This window comes from Schistocerca nitens, chromosome 2, assembly GCF_023898315.1.
Source record: "Schistocerca nitens isolate TAMUIC-IGC-003100 chromosome 2, iqSchNite1.1, whole genome shotgun sequence".
Classification (NCBI taxonomy): Eukaryota; Metazoa; Arthropoda; class Insecta; order Orthoptera; family Acrididae; genus Schistocerca; species Schistocerca nitens.
The window spans coordinates 256,544,791-256,564,367 of NC_064615.1; the positions used below are offsets into that span (position 1 = coordinate 256,544,791).

At 43.0% G+C, this 19,577-nt stretch overlaps 1 protein-coding gene across 2 annotated transcripts in view; it reads right to left on the reverse strand.

The window, feature by feature from the left end:
* Window positions 1-13,894, reverse strand: part of LOC126234342 (juvenile hormone acid O-methyltransferase-like) — a 79,682-nt gene extending 65,788 nt beyond the window's left edge. Inside the window, exons 1-2 of one of the 2 annotated variants that reach the window (XM_049943027.1) lie at window positions 13,803-13,894; window positions 3,690-3,866 (exon numbers count right to left, since the gene is read on the reverse strand). In XM_049943027.1, coding sequence (XP_049798984.1) covers window positions 3,690-3,842 — 153 coding nt within the window. In that variant the 5' untranslated portion in view covers window positions 3,843-3,866; window positions 13,803-13,894. Of the gene's footprint in view, window positions 1-3,689; window positions 3,867-13,779 lie in introns of both variants that reach the window. The other variant, XM_049943026.1, reaches the window with a different exon arrangement.
* Window positions 13,895-19,577: the final 5,683 nt, after the last annotated feature.

Below are 19,577 nucleotides of genomic sequence, written 5' to 3' on the forward strand. Positions count from 1 at the left end.
CAGAATTTCCTAGGATTTTATGTCAAGTCGGTACATAGAATTTTACTTTCGACTTCACTGAACGCTTCACTCATAGCCCTCCTTACGTTAACTTTGACATCGTTTAGCTTCTGTTTGTCTGGGAGGTTTTGGCTGCGTTTAAACTTGGAGTGAAGCTCTCTTTGCTTTCGTAGTAGTTTCCTAACTTTGTTGTTGAACCACGGTGGGTTTTTCCCGTCCCTCACAGTTTTACTCGGCACGTACCTGTCTAAAACGCATTTTACGATTGCCTTAAACTTTTTCCATAGACACTCAACATTGTCAGTGTCGGAACAGAAATTTTCGTTTTGATCTGTTAGGTAGACTGAAATCTGCCTTCTATTACTCTTGCTAAACAGATAAACCTTCGTCCGTTTTTTATGTTCCTATTCACTTCCATATTCAGGGATGCTGCAACGGCCTTATGATCACTGATTCCCTGTTCTGCACTTACAGAGTCGAAAAGTTCCGGTCTGTTTGTTATCAGTAGGTCCAAGGTGTTATCGCCACGAGTCAGTTCTCTGTTTAATTGCTCGAGGTAATTTTCGGATAGGTCTTGGATCTTCTTTTCTCTCATGCAATCTGGGGAGGACAGATAGTGGCGGTCATGACAATTCACACACACAGGTGGTGGAACACTGGTGCTCCCTCATGGAGTGAGTGTCCAGTCACCACACAGAGGGTCTGCTGTACAGCAGGAAGACATGCCCAGAATGCAAGCACTGAAAGCACCTCATGGGTGCGGAACGTGCGACTTCATGTCACAGTCACATCGGTAACACACAACCTTGACCTTCTCCGGAAGGATATCTCCCTCGAAAGCCAGAATAAATGTGCCGTTATAGGTGTAGCAGTTTTTACGAGCCCTCCGCAAAAGTTGAATAAAATGAAAACCACGTCGCTCCAGACTATACCAGCGTTTCTCATCAGTTTGTAGGATGAGGTCCCTATGAGAATCACTACTTTGGCTATATTCGCAGACTGGTGAAGTGCAATAGACACCGGGACATCGCCAAGACGATCACAAGCACGAGGAGCTGCGGAATGTGCGGCAGAAGAAGCTTTGATCAACAGGGAGCCCGAATGCATCTTACTGAGATACTCCGCTTCGCCAAACTTGTCCTTGACATTCTCCACAAAAAAACAATGGTTTTGTGGCGGTCAATGCGTCCCTGTCCATCTTAGTACAGACCAGGTAGTGGGGAAAGTGTTCCATCCCAAGATGTGTTGTGCCCCGCCGATCTTGCGGTAGTGGCGTCGTTTATGTGTCACGGCGATTTGTCTGGAACAGAGGCAATGGCCAGTGAAGAAATTGGATAAAATTTTTATTTCGTCTGTTTCAGTTGCATTGATATACTTTTTTGCTGCAGTGGTTACCGGTTTTGCGCTGCCGTGCGCATGCTGGAACTACACACCTTGTTAACAACCGTAACTGGTCTTACAGCTTGATGCCAAAAGCACGAATAGCTACTGTACAAAAGTGTTAGGTGCAACATACACACAGGTTAATATCAATGACAGTGCTTGTTGCCCATAGTGTACCTTCCTGTACAGAAGTATTCGTGTTTTGGCACCATACTGGACGACTAGTTAATGTTAATAAAATAGTGTGTGGTTTGAGAATGAGTGTGGCAGCCCAAAATCAGCAATCACTGCAACAAAAGCTCAACATCAGCGCAACTGAATCGAACGAAATAAAGTATCCAATTTCCTCAGTATCGAACAATTGCGGACCTACCGTCCCGTGGCAGCATGCCTCAAATAAGCAAATGACGGCAGTCGGTTGGGCTGTAGTACTTCCTGGTGACTGACCTGTTTTCGTCACCTGGTAAGCTGTGCCTCTCATTAAGTGTGTCACTGACCAGCGCCGGCTGTGTCTCTTGTGGCCTGATTACTGCCCTGGCTCTCCATCTCTGGCTCAAAGTTCTGTAGTAGCTTTTTTTCTTTTTATAGTAACAAAATGATTCAAATGGCTCTGAGCACTATAGGACTCAACATCTGAGGTCAACAGTCCCCTAGAACTACTTAAACCGAACTAACCCAAGAACACCACACACGTCCATGCCCGAGGCAGGATTCGAACCTGCGACCGTAGCGGTCGCACGGTTCCATACTGTAGCGCCTAGAACCGCTCAGCCACCCCGGCCGGCCTTGCAGTAACAAACCCAGAACATGTACTTTCTTCTGACAATGCTCCACTCTTGTTGCGCAATGGTCTTAGCGTGTAATAACGTATGTAAATTACTTTGTGAAGGTTCTAACAAGGGAACCTCCCCATCGCACCCCCCTCAGATTTAGTTATAAGTTGGCACAGTGGATAGGCCTTGAAAAACTGAACACAGATCAATCGAGAAAACAGGAAGAAGTTGTGTGGAACTATGAAAAAAATGAGCAAAATATACAAACTGTGTAGTCCATGCGCAAGATAGGCAACATCTAGGACAGTCTGAGCTCAAGAGCGCCGTGGTCCCGTGGTTAGCGTGAGCAGCTCCGGAACGAGCGGTCCTTGGTTCAAGTATTCCGTCGACTGAAAAGTTTAATTTTTTTATTTTCAGACAATTATTATCTGTCCGTCCGTCCGATGCGAGGCAACTGTGCCGCAGTATGGGGACGCTACACCTAAACAAACATATGTTTTGACAGAGCACAGGGAAAACTGTGCGACTGTGAAACTGTTGCATTCATTTGTTGCAGTTTATGTGACAAACTCTTATGTTTTCATCACTTTTTTGGGAGTGATTATCACATCCACAAGAAAACCTAAATCGGGCAACGTTGAAGAATCTTTTTACCCATTCGCCAAGTGTACAAGTTAGGTGGGTCGACAACATATTCCTGTCATGTGACGCACATGCCGTCACCAGTGTCGTATAGAATATATCAGACGTGTTTTCCTGTGGAGGAATCGGTTGACCTATGACTTTGCGATCAAATGTTTTCGGTTCCCATTGGAGAGGCACGTCCTTTCGTCTACTAATCGCACGGTTTTGCGGTGCGATCGCAAAACACAGACACTAAACATATTACAGTGAACAGAAACGTCAATGAACGAACGGACAGATCATAACTTAGCGAAAATAAGGAAAGTAAACTTTTCACTCGAGACAGGACATGAACCAAAGACCTCTCGCTCCGCAGCTGCTCACGCTAACCACGGGACCACGGTGCTCTTGAGCGCATGTTATCTTGATGTTGCCTATCTTGCGCATGGACTACTCAGTTTGTATATTTTGCTTGTTTTTTTTTTTTTTTCATAGTTCCACACAACTTCCTCTTGATGTGTGTTCAGTTTTTCAAGGCCTATCCACTGTGCCAACTTATAACTAAATCTGAGGGGGGTGCGACGGGGAGGTTGCCTTGTAAGTACACTAATCAGTACACAGCACACTTGTCTTCCAAGATGACTTATGTTCACAGGGCTGCACGCTTATGTTCCTGGTTTGGCTGACACTCGGGCTCATTACAGCAACTCTACTGGTCCGATCTTAATGCCATAAAAATATGTTTGACTATTCGGGCAACAGGTGGTAAGTAGCAATCGACATCCTCCACAGTTTGGTAGATCTAATAGATCTGGTACGAGATGTCGGATCATTAATTAGATTGCAACAGGGCGCAGGCATCTGCTTGGGCCATATGGCACGACAGTTTGCCCCGGCTGGATGGCGTACCTCTCTGGTGAGGATTCCCGGCCCGCAGCCGACCTCGAGCACCGGCTGCGGCGCGTCGGGCCAGCTGAGGCTGGGCCACACCTCATCCAGCAGCTGCGCCGCCAGACGCCTGTAGGCGCCGCCGTACTCGCTGAACAGCTGAGGGTCCTCCATGGCGTCTTCAGTTGACCTTCAGCCCTGAACAAAGAAAACATTAGTCAGGTACATCGTGAAGACCAAACAAAGTGACAACTGCAAGGCCGTACATTCTTTTTGTTCGTGAAAGAGTTCTATCTTTCCTTTCTATAGTACAAGGTGTCCTAACGCTGCAACCAACACAGCTTCTTTACGTATGCTGGTGGCCATTAAAATTGCAGCACCAGAGAGGACAGCAAAAGACGAAACTTCTCTTATTGTACGTACACAGTGAAGTGGACAGAATGGTCTTTAAAAAAAAAAAAAAGAGAGTATCTTCTCCGGTGAAGTTTCTCAGAGCAAAATAACATTGTCTGAGAAAGTTCTCAATGTCGTACGAATAACAAATTCAAAGAATGTTCTGGAAGGGTTGCACAATGTTTCGATTTTATGTCCGCCAACAAATTAAGGTGATTACGGACAGTTCACGAAAAGCCGTGCGGTTATAGGCGCTGCAGTCTGGAACCGCAAGACCGCTACGGTTGCAGGTTCGAATTCTGCCTCGGGCATGGATGTTTTTGATGTCCTTAGGTTAGTTAGGTTTAACTGGTTCTAAGTTCTAGGGGACTAATGACCTCAGCAGTTGAGTCCCTTAGTGCTCAGAGCCATTTTTTAGTTCACGAAAAAGCATTCTCTTGCAATGTTGTCGATTTTTCGACATATGGGAAACTTTTATTACGTCAGGTGAAAACATTATGCGAACGAAATCTTAAGAGCAGATGACACGAGTAATTTTAGCTTAAATGTGACTCATGGCCCGCTCGCGCGTCGAGTACGTAAGCGGTCGCCCGTGCGTTTCGTTACTAGGAACAGACCGCTAGATTTGTAATAAACGAATTACGAAATTTTTGATCCGTCTACTTATTTCTAACATAATAAAATATTAGATGTTTGCTGCGAGAAACCTGATAATGAACATTTAAAAATGCCAGTGAGAGTTGTCTGGTGAATAATTCAGTCTTCTCGTTCATCAGTCTGAAAACTTGGGGTCTACTAAATAGCAACAAAATGTTTTGATTTTCACTTCGTTTCCAATGTTGCCGTGATTTTCAGTAAGGAAATAACGCTTTTTAAACTCTTATAAACTAAAGTTAATCTTTTCAGTACTTCTTTGGGCTACGTATCCTTTTTTCCTTCCAAGCAACAAAAATTCTCCCATTCTTACTAAAATGAACTCGGTAAAACAACTTCAACAGGAGTTCCTCAGCTGAAAGTAAGCTACACAGCTCACTTTAAAAAACGGATAATGTTCTCCGCTTGTGAGAAGCTCCTCTAGTTTTATTCATACTAAATCAGAGGAAGTCTTTTGTTTTGAGCAACTTCCCCCACCTCTTTACTCACACTGAGAACGTTCTCGGGTGAAGTATATTCACCGACTCGCTTTATTCATGTGAACCTGAGAATGTTCTTCGAAATTCAGAGTACAAAGTACGTTCTCCGTTTCGTTCATACGACCCAATATTTTCTCCAATTAAAAAAAAAAAAAAAAGAAAAATGACGCACTACGAAGGAATTATCCGAATGGGACAGAAATCTGTAGATGTGCCGTACAGCTTCAAGACGATTACAATTTCAGAAAAGCTGTATGATTTGTTGAAGAGAAATACCTTGACAGGTTGAGTAAGTCAACAACGCGCTGGTCCACTTCTGGCCTTTATGCTTTATTCGGCTTGGCATTGACACAGTTGTTGGATCTCCTCCTGAGGGTATCATGCCAAATTACGTCCAACTGGCTGGTTGAAGGGCCTGCCCATAATGCTCCGAACGTTCTCGATCGGGGAGAGATTCGGGGACTCCGCTCGCCACGATTGGGTTTGTGAAACACGAAGACAAGCAGCAGTAACATTAGTAAACTTCGTCTACTCTGTAAGCCAGTTTTCTTGCGCGTTGTCATCGGTGCACCACTCCGCTTTGCTGTCATTATTGGTCTGCTGATTGCTGGTCTCCGCACTTTCGTGACAGTGGGTTAAAATGTGTTAAATGGCTCTGAGCACTATGGGACTTAACTTCTAAGGTCATCAGTCCCCTAGAACTTAGAACTACTTAAACCTAACTAACCTAAGGACAGCACACACATCTATGCCCGAGGCAGGATTCGAACCTGCGACCGTAGCGGCCGCGCAGTTCCAGACTGTAGCGCCTTTAACCGCTTGGCCACCACGGCCGGCTTCGTGACAGTGGCTAAGTCGTCCTTTAGCCACGAAGCTAGTTCTGAGGCCCTTGCTATTATGTGGGATTAATGTTCATTCCGCGCACACATTTAGAGGAGTACTTTCCTAAATGCCGTCCTTAGATCTTGTTTCCTTCGTATTGTTTAGGAGGGGAGAAATTTCTCCTGACATACTTTCATTTAAGGAACACACCATTTCTGATAATACACTCATTTTGTCACAATGGGAGACGTAATCATAAACCCACAAGCGATATCGGCGAGCTCCTGCAAATCAGCAACATTGACTGGAGATGCCAGCTGCTATTAAAGCCGACCAACAGGCTACAGCACGGAAGCCGACAAGCTCGCACACTAATGCACAAACAAATCGCCATTACTACCCAACATTGTTAATCTAGTACATGACCTATCGGACACGAAACAATGATGAACCTAACTATTAAAGGGATGCTGACGCTGATCTACAACCCAACACCGGCACCCAGCTCCACAACGTCAAAGGTATCCGCCTGCATCATACCCACTACTAACAAAGCCCACCCTTGCATGACCTGTCGCAAGCACCAAGGAAACCGCTACTGTTCTTACAGACCGACCCAACTATCGCAGAGGTTTCTTTCCCTTGACTCTTCCTTTGGAACTTTTTTCCCTCTGCCCTTCAAACCGCTACCGTTTGTTCAAATTTCGACCTAATCTGTCTCCAGATGCGTGCTTATTAATGGTTAAACATAACCAGACGTACGCAAACATCGCGGAACCCATATTCTGCGACACCTCAACTCGTGAAAACTAACCAATATGCAGCGGTGGCAGTAGACCTTTTGTGTTGGCCATCATGCCAGTGTAGGCGTGGAGGGGCTCCACCCTACAATTATATAAACAAAATGCATTAAGCCATTTAGATAACATGGGACATAAGATCTTTTAAGTAATTTTATGATAGAGACTCAAACCTTTTTTTATTAATTCGCTAGCTAAGATTTTAATTTTTAGTATTAAGATCCCTGAACAAGTCAGTAGTACAGTTCTTAAAAGTTATGTATAAAAATCTTTTACGCAGAAATACACCTGAGGATGTACCTGAATCTGTTGTACCAGTCTCTGAGCGACTACAGTGAAACCAGGACTATTTTGTCTAGGAATCTTGCATACTCCGTTCGCTAGACAAACAACCAACTCGTATTAATTAGTTTTATTACAAAAGACAATTAAAATTACTTAACTTTGATACGTACTGCAAACAAAGGGTGACTTGCGAAAGAATCAGTCATCTTCAGAATAGACAAAAGAAATGAGTGTGTTATCTTATGGGACTTAACTGCTAAGGTCATCAGTCCCTAAGCTTACACACTAATTAAAATAAATTATCCTGAGGACAAACACACACACCCATACCCGAGGGAGGACTCGAACCTCCGCCGGTAGCAGCCGCACAGTTCGTGACTGCAGCGCCGTAGACCGCTCGGCTGATCTCACGCGGCTCAGAATAGACAAACATAAGTCTGTGTTACATAGAGATAGCTAACGAATTGGCTAACGTTGAAGCTGCTATCGAAGTTGGCAGCCACCATTTGGGTGCGGCGCTTATGTCCTCTGCACCTGGAGGCCGCTGCTGTCACGTTGTCTTGGAGGGAGGTCCGTTAGCGTACCATTGGCTGATCTCTTCTCACAGCCGTCTCTTCTCTGTTGTTCCCTATGGGAGTGCTGGCGCTGACTTGGCTCCGTAACAGCGATAAATTGGACTCTCGATGAATTTTACCAGCATTTCAGCACCTCAGTAATTTAAATTTGTTTCAATATTCCTTTCGGTACGTGGGTGCCCAGCTTATAAGATTGTTCGCAATAATAAAAATAAGACGTCGGAATGGAAAAAATTTCTAAGAACAACAACTGCTCTTGAGAACAGCCAAGATCGGTTTAGCAACAACGCTATACATTTCCCGACGGAATCAGACAATCAACGGCACCTACGTGTTAATCACAAAAGAGCATCCACATGGCTACTAGCCCTATAGTCCGATTAAAGTTACACGATACTTGATGTCGTCACTTGCCGCTACAGTGCTGCAAAATCCGCCGACAGCTACCGTTCGGTTATAAACGAAACGCAAACGCGTTTTGTGTCCCTGAATTTGAACTCATGTCCTAACCTAACCACAACCTCGTGACATGCAATGTGTTCCAGAAAACGGCTATCAACAATCTTCAGCAGAATTAAATCAAGATTACTTTGTTCACAGTGTTTAGGTATAATCCCCACGATCAAATAGGACAGAAAGGTTTCATAATATGCTTGTCTGCATAGCAATCCTCCGCAGCAAAAATTCAGCGGTAAAAGCAAACCAATTTTCCGCTGATACTGGTTAACTGAAACCATCGCCCCACTACTACACGGGATGCCGCGTTACCATCGATGAGCACTCCTGGATGGCACTTGGTTGCAGATTACAGACGAGTAGACTCCAAACGAGAAAAGAATGATAGGAAGATAAATAACAGCACATAAAAAAAATCAATACGAGCAGGAAACTGATGCGGAATTGGACTACAGTACACCAACACTAAAGGAACTGACAGTATTAACGTTCCAGTTACTGTACATAAAATTTAGCAGGATGGTTCACTAGTGTTGATTTAAACGGGCCTCAATCGGTGCAACTTTCAAGAATATGATGAAACTCTGATGCATCCACAGTTATGGCTGGCTATACTGCAAAACGCGCTCCTCCTGATAGAGGGTGGGTATTAATAGTATTTTAGTTCCGAACAACCAGGATTTCTCAGTACTTATTTGGTCTCTATTAAAAGAAGTGTGTTTATTTTTGCAAATAACCAAGTAAAAAACCGGAATATCAACAGCGCTGTATGTTTTTAAACATACCTTTCTTAAAAAGAATTTTATAAGTAAAATTTGCGTTATTTTGAAGTGTTGTGCTGTTACAGAAAATAGGAAAAGCGATCGTCGATATTTTAGTAACAATGCCGACAGAAACGATTAACAGACACGGCAAATAAGAATGGGTACAGTATTGATGAGACAATGTCCGCGTTGCCGTGTGTCATTATGTAAGGTACGACTCTGCGTGTGATGTGCAAGACTTGGCCCCACCTGGCGTGTACGTTAGTTCCTCGCTGTCGTCACCGGACGCACGGCTTATTGCAAAATGGCACCAACCCTACTCTCTAAATATTTTTACGAAGTGACGTAACAATGAATTACAATGCTTCGTTTCCTTAGAAAGATTGAAGATTTGTCTGCCATTTCTGTGAAATCAGAGAACGGAAATTATAGCAACAGCAATAAATCAAAAGCTTAACTATTCATTCACAACAGGCAATAAAAATATAAAGTAGCTGATATGCTGCCGGTGTCGACATAATATGCCTTTACCTGCCCGCAGCCCTTGAAAACGGACAAATTAACACGAAAAATAGAGTCCTCCATCCTCGGATTTCACTGGCTATTCGTAAGGCCCAGATACTGATACGATCCCTTGTTACAACATGATTTGCGAGCAAAGTTTCAAATAATTAAAATCAATATTGGTGACTTTTTTCTAGCTTTCAACCACTTACCAATTTTCTTTGTTCAGTTTCTACGTCTATCATAGGTAATAATTGGAAATGAAAACTGAAAATCGGTTATTTCAGAAACCGTTTATTTTGAGTGGGTTTAACAGTCGGGTTAAACTGGTGTGGAAAAACCGATATAACCTAAAGCCGGTTGTTTCAGCGGTAACCACCATCCCTAGCGAAAGTACTACACAGAGGGGTCAACAAACACCGAACATAATTCAGCAACGACACGAGCCGTTATGAGCATAAGCATTGTCTTCAAATTGCAGTAATTTTTGTCTCAGTTTTCATTCTTTGAAAAATAAATCTAAACTATCAGAACCTGCAGTCATATGTCTACATTGTGTTACATGAATTTATTTTCCTTTTTGTAGTTAATCTTCTGTATTACTTGAGACTGATTCCTAGCTCTGTACTATTAACGTAACCAACGGAATTGTTTGGTAGATCATGCATGAGGGCCAGTCACGCCTTCGTTAAATGGTAGTAATCAGTTCGGCGTACTTCTGCAGTTAATCTAGTAACATTTCCTACGCCAGATGACAGAACAGTAAGTACAGAAAATGGCCAACATTAACGTACGTATAAGGCAAACTTCTCTAATTGAATCTCCTTACAGCAGAAGATGAAACACCAAATCGCATTCATGAAATGTTCAAGACGGTGTACGGATTTGCTACGGCCGGCTTCATCACCGTTAGACGATGGGTTCATCACCAGGGAGGACCTTGAAGGGTAAACACAGTCGGATGACGCAACGCAGAGCGGCCAGCGACTACAGGGACTTCACCCGACGTCCAGCGTGTCGACCAAATTAAGCTCAGGACAGATTTTTCAGATAGAGTATCCGAAATTCCCGCATAACGGAGAAAAATGCCCCAAAATATTACTTCGGCTTCTGTTCCCCCAAATATCTCAAACTTACCTATTCCTTTAAACAATTATTTGTCATCAGTGTTGGCTGCTTGAAGACGGGGAATTTATCGTACATAAAGTAAAATTTTCGATTTAAAAATAAAATTAGTATCCAGACCAGAAAAAATCTGCATTAGGGCGCCACATTTATTTTCCTCATGCTTTTTTTCATTGTTCTCTGCATTTAGCATTAGCCACCTATATCTCACTTCACAACTGGACACCTGTCCACTACGCTAGTGTGAACACAGAAGATCTATCCGTGCCAGACGGCTCTTAACCGCCGGTTATTACCTCATATTTAATTATAATAAATCACACCAATACCCTTGTCTTTTCGAGAGCTTCTCAATACCTGAAACATATTCATAGGACATACCTTACAATACCAAACCCATCAATTCCAAGCTTCAACTAAAACAACTACATAAAATACGTCGTCTCCTCAAGACTCGATACGACCACGAAAGTCGGCAGACGTCCCAAACGTTTGAAACTCGGCATATACATGTGATAGTGACCTCACGGAGAGGTATCACCGATGTAAGCCCAACGTCCAACACAACTGATCTGAAGAGAGAGCGATATTTAGTGAATATCTAGAAAATTGAGTATGATTTGTTTAAACTAAAATATCAGATGACATTAATAGTAAGGTTAGGCAGATAAAATACTTCCCCAATTTCGCCGGTACCGAAATTTTCATCCCCAAAAATTTCCGAAAAGTTTCAGTTTCCCCAACAGTTGTCCGAAAAAATATTTTACGGCAAAATTACGACAAAAACATAAGGAGTCGTTACCTTAGGATAACAGATGATTTTTGCCGCCATATCCCATCGGTACAGGCAGTGTGGTGACCGTTATTGTAAAGACTGGGCTACGCAAAGATTTGTGCACGCTAGGTAACGAAAACCTTGACCGATCAGAACAAAAGGGAAGGCACACAACTGTATCCAATCTGTTGCAGTGCTTTAGTTTTGAGAGGGAGCACTTTTGGTGGAAATTATGTCTGGAGACAAATTTTTTAACCTAGCTGAAGAAGCAAGACCACGATTTTCAGAGCACTTGTTTCAAAGGGAGAAAACAAGAGAAAAAGGGGGTAATTGTTTTTAAAGTGACAAACTAAACGTGATCGTTGTACATATCTCATTTATGGCATTTACTTTTCTTGTAAAATAAAAATAAATAACAGTAGGCATTACTTTGACTGACCCACATATCTCAGTTTGGATTCATGGCCATTAAGGTACAATATATTAATAATACTCGGTATTAGTTTCAGAACTTTATGCAAGGAATATTAATGGCAGCGTTTGTATAGGCCATAACCGTTATGACACGATCTGAGCAGATCATACCGTGACTTCCTAGACTCCTCAATTGTGCGACAAAATTCATTTACTTCTTGACTCTGATTCACAGTGCAGTCAGCTATTTCGTTATTTTGTGAATAAAATTGTCTGCATCAAAAAAATGGTTCTGAGCACTATGGAACTCAACATCTGAGGTCATCAGTCCCCTAGAACTTAGAAATACTTAAACCTAACTAACCTAAGGACATCACACACATCCATGCCCGAGGCAGGATTCGAACCTGTGACCGTAGCGATCGCGCGGCTCCAGACTGAAGCGCCTAGAACCGCTCGGCCACTCCGACCGGCTGCCCACATCACTTAATATTTGTCTTCACTTACAAAGTCATTTTGGCTACTGCCATCATCAGATCAAAACTTAGAACGTGTGAAACAGGGTTCACTGTCAGTCTCACTAAAACCAACACCCAATCGGTGTGCCAACTTACAGATGGATGTTAGTGATACTGACACTCAACCTTGTTTTACGTGCTCTACGTTTTAATCCGTTGAAGGCAGTAGCCAAAACAACGTTATAAATGAAGATAAATATTAATCAATGTAGACAGCCACATTCATAAAATACGCGCAATGATCGCAGACTCATTTACGAAATTTATTTTCATTACTACCTGTTCCCAGCTACGTGTTGCTGCGGCTTAGCCTGTTTGAATGGAAAAGAAAGAAGAAAAGAGATCACCCGGTCTCTGTCCATCTCCTCAACATCCCCCCCCCTCTCTCTCTCCCTCTCAAACCTCCTCCCCCCTCTCATCGTGCATAATCATCACCATTCTCCTTATCACCATCATCCTCGTCGTCATCGTTGTCATCATCTCCTCTTCCTCCTCTTTCCCCCTTTGTACGACAATCTTCTCTTTCATTGTCCATCTTCTCCACCTTTTCTCTGTCCAAGCCGTCCTATCCACTTTTTAAGTCCGTTTGCTCCTAACCCTCCGCCCATCTCTTTCCCCTTGTCTCTGACCCTGAGTCTTATTTATCGTTACTGCAAACTCAGACTCTCTAGCAGTACTCTAAAATGGCTCTGAGCACTATGGGACTTAACTGCTAAGGTCATCAGTCCCCTAGAACTTAGAACTATTTAAACCTAACTAACCTAAGGACATCACACACATCTGTGCCCGAGACAGGTTTCGAACCTGCGACCGTAGCGGTCGCGCGGTTCCAGACTGTAGCGCCTGGAACCGCTCGGCCACCCCGGCCGGCCAGTACTCTAAACTTAAGCTGATAAGCCATTAATACAATTTTCCTCTTTCGCAACAGCATTTCCGTGTTGATATCGAAGTACTCGGCCGGTTTATTTCAGATTTTTTTTACACGTTACTGTAATAGTCTGAAAGAAATCAGTCGAGTAGTTTGAGATATTTGGTGACAATATTTCACCTTTATATATATTACATATCAACTTATATATTCGGCACATTACAATATATAGCCTACGCCCATAAGAATGTTCATTAGCGTTTTATGGAGAAATCGGTTAAGAATTTTTCGATATTTTAGTAATAACGTTTCCCCTTTATATATTACACGTCATTTATATATTATACATATTTGGGAAAATGTTTATTGGAGTGCAACCTTGTGTCAAAAGTTCAGACCAATTTGTGAAAAACTTCTGGAGATTTATGATTTTGAACAAACGAACATTTATATTTTTGTTCATATACGTTAACAAGTTTCCTTGCCCGCTAATTATACGTAAACAGCGTTTGTCACAAAGTTATATTGCAGTGGCATTGTTTCGAACAGCCACGCACACCCAAGACTCTGGGATGAATGTGACAGCAGAGAACTCTAACCTACGGCATTACGCCTGATGTCCGTATCCATTATAACTTCTTTCTTATAGTTTTGCAGATACCCCTGTCCACCGGCTTACCTCGAAACAAGCTGACAACATACCTCGTGTCCTGTCGTCGCGGCAACAGCAGACGGAATGCTCAGCTGCAGCAGAACGCCGTGTCAGTTTTGTAACAGCAGCTCGCGACTAGGCGCTCGGAAGGAAAGTGAGTCTCATTGGCTGACGCAGATAACGGGAGGGGGGAGGGGGTGGGAGGGTGGCGCAGAACAGTTGAAAACAGGGCCGCTGTCATATGTGACACACTTAGAGTTACGTGTGTACATCTGTTGAGTGTCCGACCCGCGACTGTGCCACAGATTGTGCCAGCAGGAAAACATCTTTGCTTTCGAAAGACAAAGCTTTTCTGCCTTTCATACTGACGGAGAGTCCATAGTAGCTGCGCTGTTAGTTGAGAAACGAAGTAACAGCAACAGCAGCAGTAACAGCAGAGCACGCTCCTCTTTGGAACTTCTTTGTTTTTGCTTAACAACACTTTTTGTCTGGGATAATACAACGAAACCGGATTCATGAAACGATACTGTGTTTCATATTTCGGATACAAGAATTTCGTATTCAGTAAGCAGTGTATTTGTCCTCCATGTTAACGAACTAGTACGCCACTTAGTAACTACCAGTAACCCACGCGCCGAATTATTTCAAGAATCAAACTCCGGTGGGTAAAACACTTTCAAACGGCTGTTTACTTTACAGAGAAGTTACTGTGTTAAACATTTGGCGTTAAACATGTAACAGCTTTATGGTTGATGACGAAACATCATATTTATGTTTGTTTTATTAGTTTCCGATTATTCACACACGGATTAACGGAAAAGTCAAAACCAAAACTACGAAATGGTTTGAAATTATATTTAACGTAAGTTGCAAGTCGTTAACCAAACACATGGTGAATATAGTCCGGATAATTTGAGCGCCACCCATTGCGCTGACTCAAGACAGACACACAGACGTGACTTTGCTGTGTTCAACCTGTAATGTAAGAATGTAAGTCTTAATAAGTAGATTAAGACAGCTTTTCAAAATTTGTAGATTGGGTCAATAATTATATAAAATACTGAAAATCAAATTTTTCTCGCCTTTGGAAGCAATTAAATAACCAACCTGCAACGGGGATTGTGTGACCGTTTAAGTCGTATAGTTGTTGGTTGGTTGTTTTTGGGGAAGGAGACCAGACAGCGAGGTCATCGGTCTCATCGGATTAGGGAAGGACGGGGAAGGAAGTCGGCCGTGCCCTTTGAAAGGAACCATCCCGGCATTTGCCTGGAGCGATTTAGGGAAATCACGGAAAACCTAAATCAGGACGGCCGGACGCAGGATTGAACCGTCGTCCTCCCGAATGCGACTCCAGTGTCTAACCACTGCGCCACCTCGCTCGGTAAGTCGTATAGTAATCCAACATCTACAGGGTGGTCCATTGATAGTGACCGGGCCAAATATCTCACGAAATAAGCATCAAACGAAAAAACTGCAAAGAACGAAAATCATCTAGCTTTACGGGGGAATCCAGATGGCGCTGCCATAGGTCAAACGGATATCAAAAATGGTTCAAATGGCTCTGAGCACTATGGGACTTAACATCTGTGGTCATCAGTCCCATAGAACTTAGAACTACTTAAACCTAACCAACCTAAGGACATCACACACATGCATGCCCAAGGCAGGATTCGAACCTGCGACCGTAGCAGCCGCGCGGTTCCGGACCAAACGGATATCAATTGTGTTTTTTTAAATAGGAACCCGCATTTTTATTACATATTCGTGTAGTACGTAAAGAAATATGAATGTTTTAGTTGGCCACTTTTTTCGCTTTGTGATAGATGACACTGTAATAGTCACAAACGTATAAGTACGTGGTATCACATAACATTCGGTCAGTGCGGACGGTATTTGCTTCGTGATACATTACCCATGTTAAAATGGACCGTTTACCAATTGTGGAAAAGGTCGATATCGTGTTGATGTATGGCTATTGGGATCAAAATGCCCAACGGGCGTGTGCTGTGTATGCTGCTCGATATCCTGGACGACATCATCCAAGAGTCCGGACCGTTCGCCGGACAGTTACGTTATTTAAGGAAACAGGAAGTGTTCAGCCACATGTGAAACGTCAACCACAACCTGCAACAAATGATGATGGCCAAGTAGGTGTTTTAGCTGCTGTCGCGGCTAATCCGCACATCAGTAGCAGACAAATTGCGCGAGAATCGGGAATCTCAAAAATGTCGGTGTTGAGAACCCGTACCATATTTCTATGCACCAGGAATTGCATGGAGACGACTTTGAAGGTCGTGCACAGTACTGCCACTGGGCACAAGAGAAATTACGGGACGTTGACAGATTTTTTGCACGCATTCTATTTAGCGACGAAGCGTCATTCACCAACAGCGGTAACGTAAACCGGCATAATATGCACTATTGGGCAACGGAAAATCCACGATGGCTGCGACAGGTGAACGTCAGCGACCTCGGCGGGTTAATGTATGGTGCAGCATTATGGAAGGAAGGATAATTGGCCCCCATTTTATCGATGGCAATCTAAATGGTGCAATGTATGCTAATTTCCTATGTAAAGTCCTACCGATGTTACTACAAGATGTTTCACCGCCTGACAGAATGGCGATGTACTTTCAACACGATGGATGTCTGGCACATAGCTTGCGTGCGGTTGAAGCGGTATTGAAAAGCATATTTCATGACAGGTGAATTGGTCGTCGAAGCACCATACCATGGCCCGCACATTCACCGGATCGGACGTCCCCGAATTCCTTTCTGTGGGGAAAGTTGAAGGATATTTGCTATCGTGATTCACCGACAACGCCTGACAACATTCGTCAGCGCATTGTCAATGCATGTGCGAACATTACGGAAGGCGAGCTACTCACTGTTGAGAGGAATGTCGTTACACGTATTGTCAAATGCATTGAGGTTGACGGACATCATTTTGAGCATTTATTGCATTAATGTGGTATTTACAGATAATCACGCTGTAACAGCATGCGTTCTCAGAAATGATAAGTTCAAAAAGGTACATGTATCACATTGGAACAGCCGAAATAAAATGTTCTAATGGTTCTAATGGCTCTGAGCGCTATGGGACTTACCATCTGTGGCCATCAGTCCCCTAGAACGTAGAACTACTTAAACCTAACTATCCTAAGGACATCACATACATCAATGCCCGAGGTAGGATTCGAACCTGCGACCGTAGCGGTCACGGGGTTCCAGACTGAAGCGCCTAGAACCGCACGGCCACACCGGCCAGCAATAAAATTTTCAAACGTACATACGTTCTGTATTTTAATTTAAAAAACCTACCTGTTACCAGCTGTTCGTCTAAAATTGTGAGTCATATGTATGTGACTATTACAACGCCATCTATCACAAAGCGAAAAAAGTGCTCCAACTAAAAAATTCATATTTCTTTACGTACTACACGATTATGTAATAAAAAATGGGGGTTCCTAATTAAAAAACGCAGTTGATATCCGTTTGACCTATGGCAGCGCCATCTAGCGGGCCAGTCATAGCGCCATCTGGTTTCCCCCTTCAAGCTAGAGACGTTTCGTTCTTTGTAGTTTTTTCGTTTGACGGTAATTTCGTGAGATATTTGGCCCAGTCACGATCAATGGACTATCCTGTATAATTCTGTATTATAGATGACCAGATTGCGATCACGCCATGTCTAACATTAATTACTGTTTATTATATTCTGTCTTGTGGGATGAAAACTGGACGGGGTGAAGGGAAGTGACGGTAATAATTTAAAAAGTGAAATACAGTCTCGCGTTATCACTTTCTCCTCCCGCGTTCCCATCTCCCATTGCCTCTCTTCCCCAATCGTTTCATCTGCAACCACTCCTCCCTCCCCCCAAAGCACAAACACACACACATACGTAAAGAGAGAGAGAGAGAGAGAGAGAGAGATAGAGAGATGTGTACAAAAATATTCTGGGTAACTCCTCACTTAAAACTATTCATTTCACAAAATAAAGTAATTAGCATGATGTGTGGATTACGCAGACGTAATTCTTGCATGCATCTCTTCACTATGGTAAACTTGTAAGTAGGCTGTTTAGGTTTTTTTTTGGTAACACCACCTCTGTATGAAAATCACTGGCTGTGCTGTGTGCAGTCTGTGGCTGCTTTGCATTGTTGTAATACTCGCCATTGTAGTGTTAGGCAGCTGGCTGTGAACAGCGCGTAGCGTTGCGCAGTTGGAGGTGAGCCGCCAGCAGTGGTGGATGTGGGGAGAGAGATGGCGGAGTTTTGAAATTTGTCATGAACTGCTATATTTATATATGATGATATCAAGGTAAATACATTGTTTGTTCTCTATTAATAGCTTTCATTTGCTAACTATGCCTATCAGTAGTTAGTGCCTTCAGTACTTTGAATCTTTTATTTAGCTGGCAGTAGTGGCGCTCGCTGTATTGCAGTAGCTTGAGTAGCGAAGATTTTTGTGAGGTAAGTGATTTGTGAAAGGAATAGTTTAATGTTAGTCAGGGCCATTCTTTTGTAGGGATTTTTTTTTATAGTCAGATTGCGTTGCGCTAAAAATATTGTGTCAGTTTAAGCACAGTCGTGTATAATTGTTCAAAGGGGACGTTTCATATGTCGACCCTTAGCCGAGGATACCTCACTGGAATCTTCTGATTTTTTCTTGTAGTTTGTGTAATTAGTGTAGATTTTGTTTATTGCTAGCGCGTAATTATAGAGAGAATTTCCTTTGTAGTTGCAGTCTTTCATTGTTGTACAGTAAAACAGTTGTGGGATGCATGTAGATTTACACCAAGTATTTCGCAGCTGCAATTAACTAGATATTATTTTCAGTGCTATGTTAATATGTTCTCTTGTTTTTGCTCTTCAAGTTGTGCTTTTCTGTGTTATCGTGTGAAATATTGTGACAATAATGGCGTGTGAAAAACGTAACACTAGGCTACAAAGTAAACTTAGTTGACAACATCGGTAGCTCCGTGAGGCTATTTGCAGATGACACGGTTGTCTACAAGAAAGTAGCAACATCAGAAGACTCGTACGTACTCCAGGAAGACCTGCAGAGGATTAATGAATGGTGCGACAGCTGGCAGCTTTCCCTAAACGTAGATAAATGTAATATAATGCGCATACATAGGGGCAGAAATCCATTCCAGTACGATTATGCCATAGGTGGTAAATCATTGGAAGCGGTAACGACCGTAAAATACTTAGGAGTTACTATCCGGAGCGATCTGAAGTTGAATGATCACATAAAACAAATAGTGGGAAAAGCAGGCGCCAGGTTGAGATTCATAGGAAGAATTCTAATAAAATGTGACTCATCGACGAAAGAAGTAGCTTACAAAACGCGTGTTCGTCCGATTCTTGAGTATTGCTCATCAGTATGGGACCCTTACCAGGTTGGATTAATAGAAGAGATAGACATGATCCAGCGAAAAGCAGCGCGATTCGTCATGGGGACATTTAGTCAGCGCGAGAGCGTTACGGAGATGCTGAACAAGCTCCAGTGGCGGACACTTCAAGAAAGGCGTTACGCAATACAGAGAGGTTTATTATCGAAATTACGAGAGAGCACATTCCGGGAAGAGATGGGCAACATATTACTACCGCCCACATATATCTCGCGTAATGACCACAACGAAAAGATCCGAGAAATTAGAGCAAATACGGAGACTTACAAGCAGTCGTTCTTCCCACGCACAATTCGTGAATGGAACAGGGAAGGGGGGATCAGATAGTGGTACAATAAGTACCCTCCGCCACACACCGTAAGGTGGCTCGCTGAGTATAGATGTAGATGTAGATGTAAACTGAGAAATAAT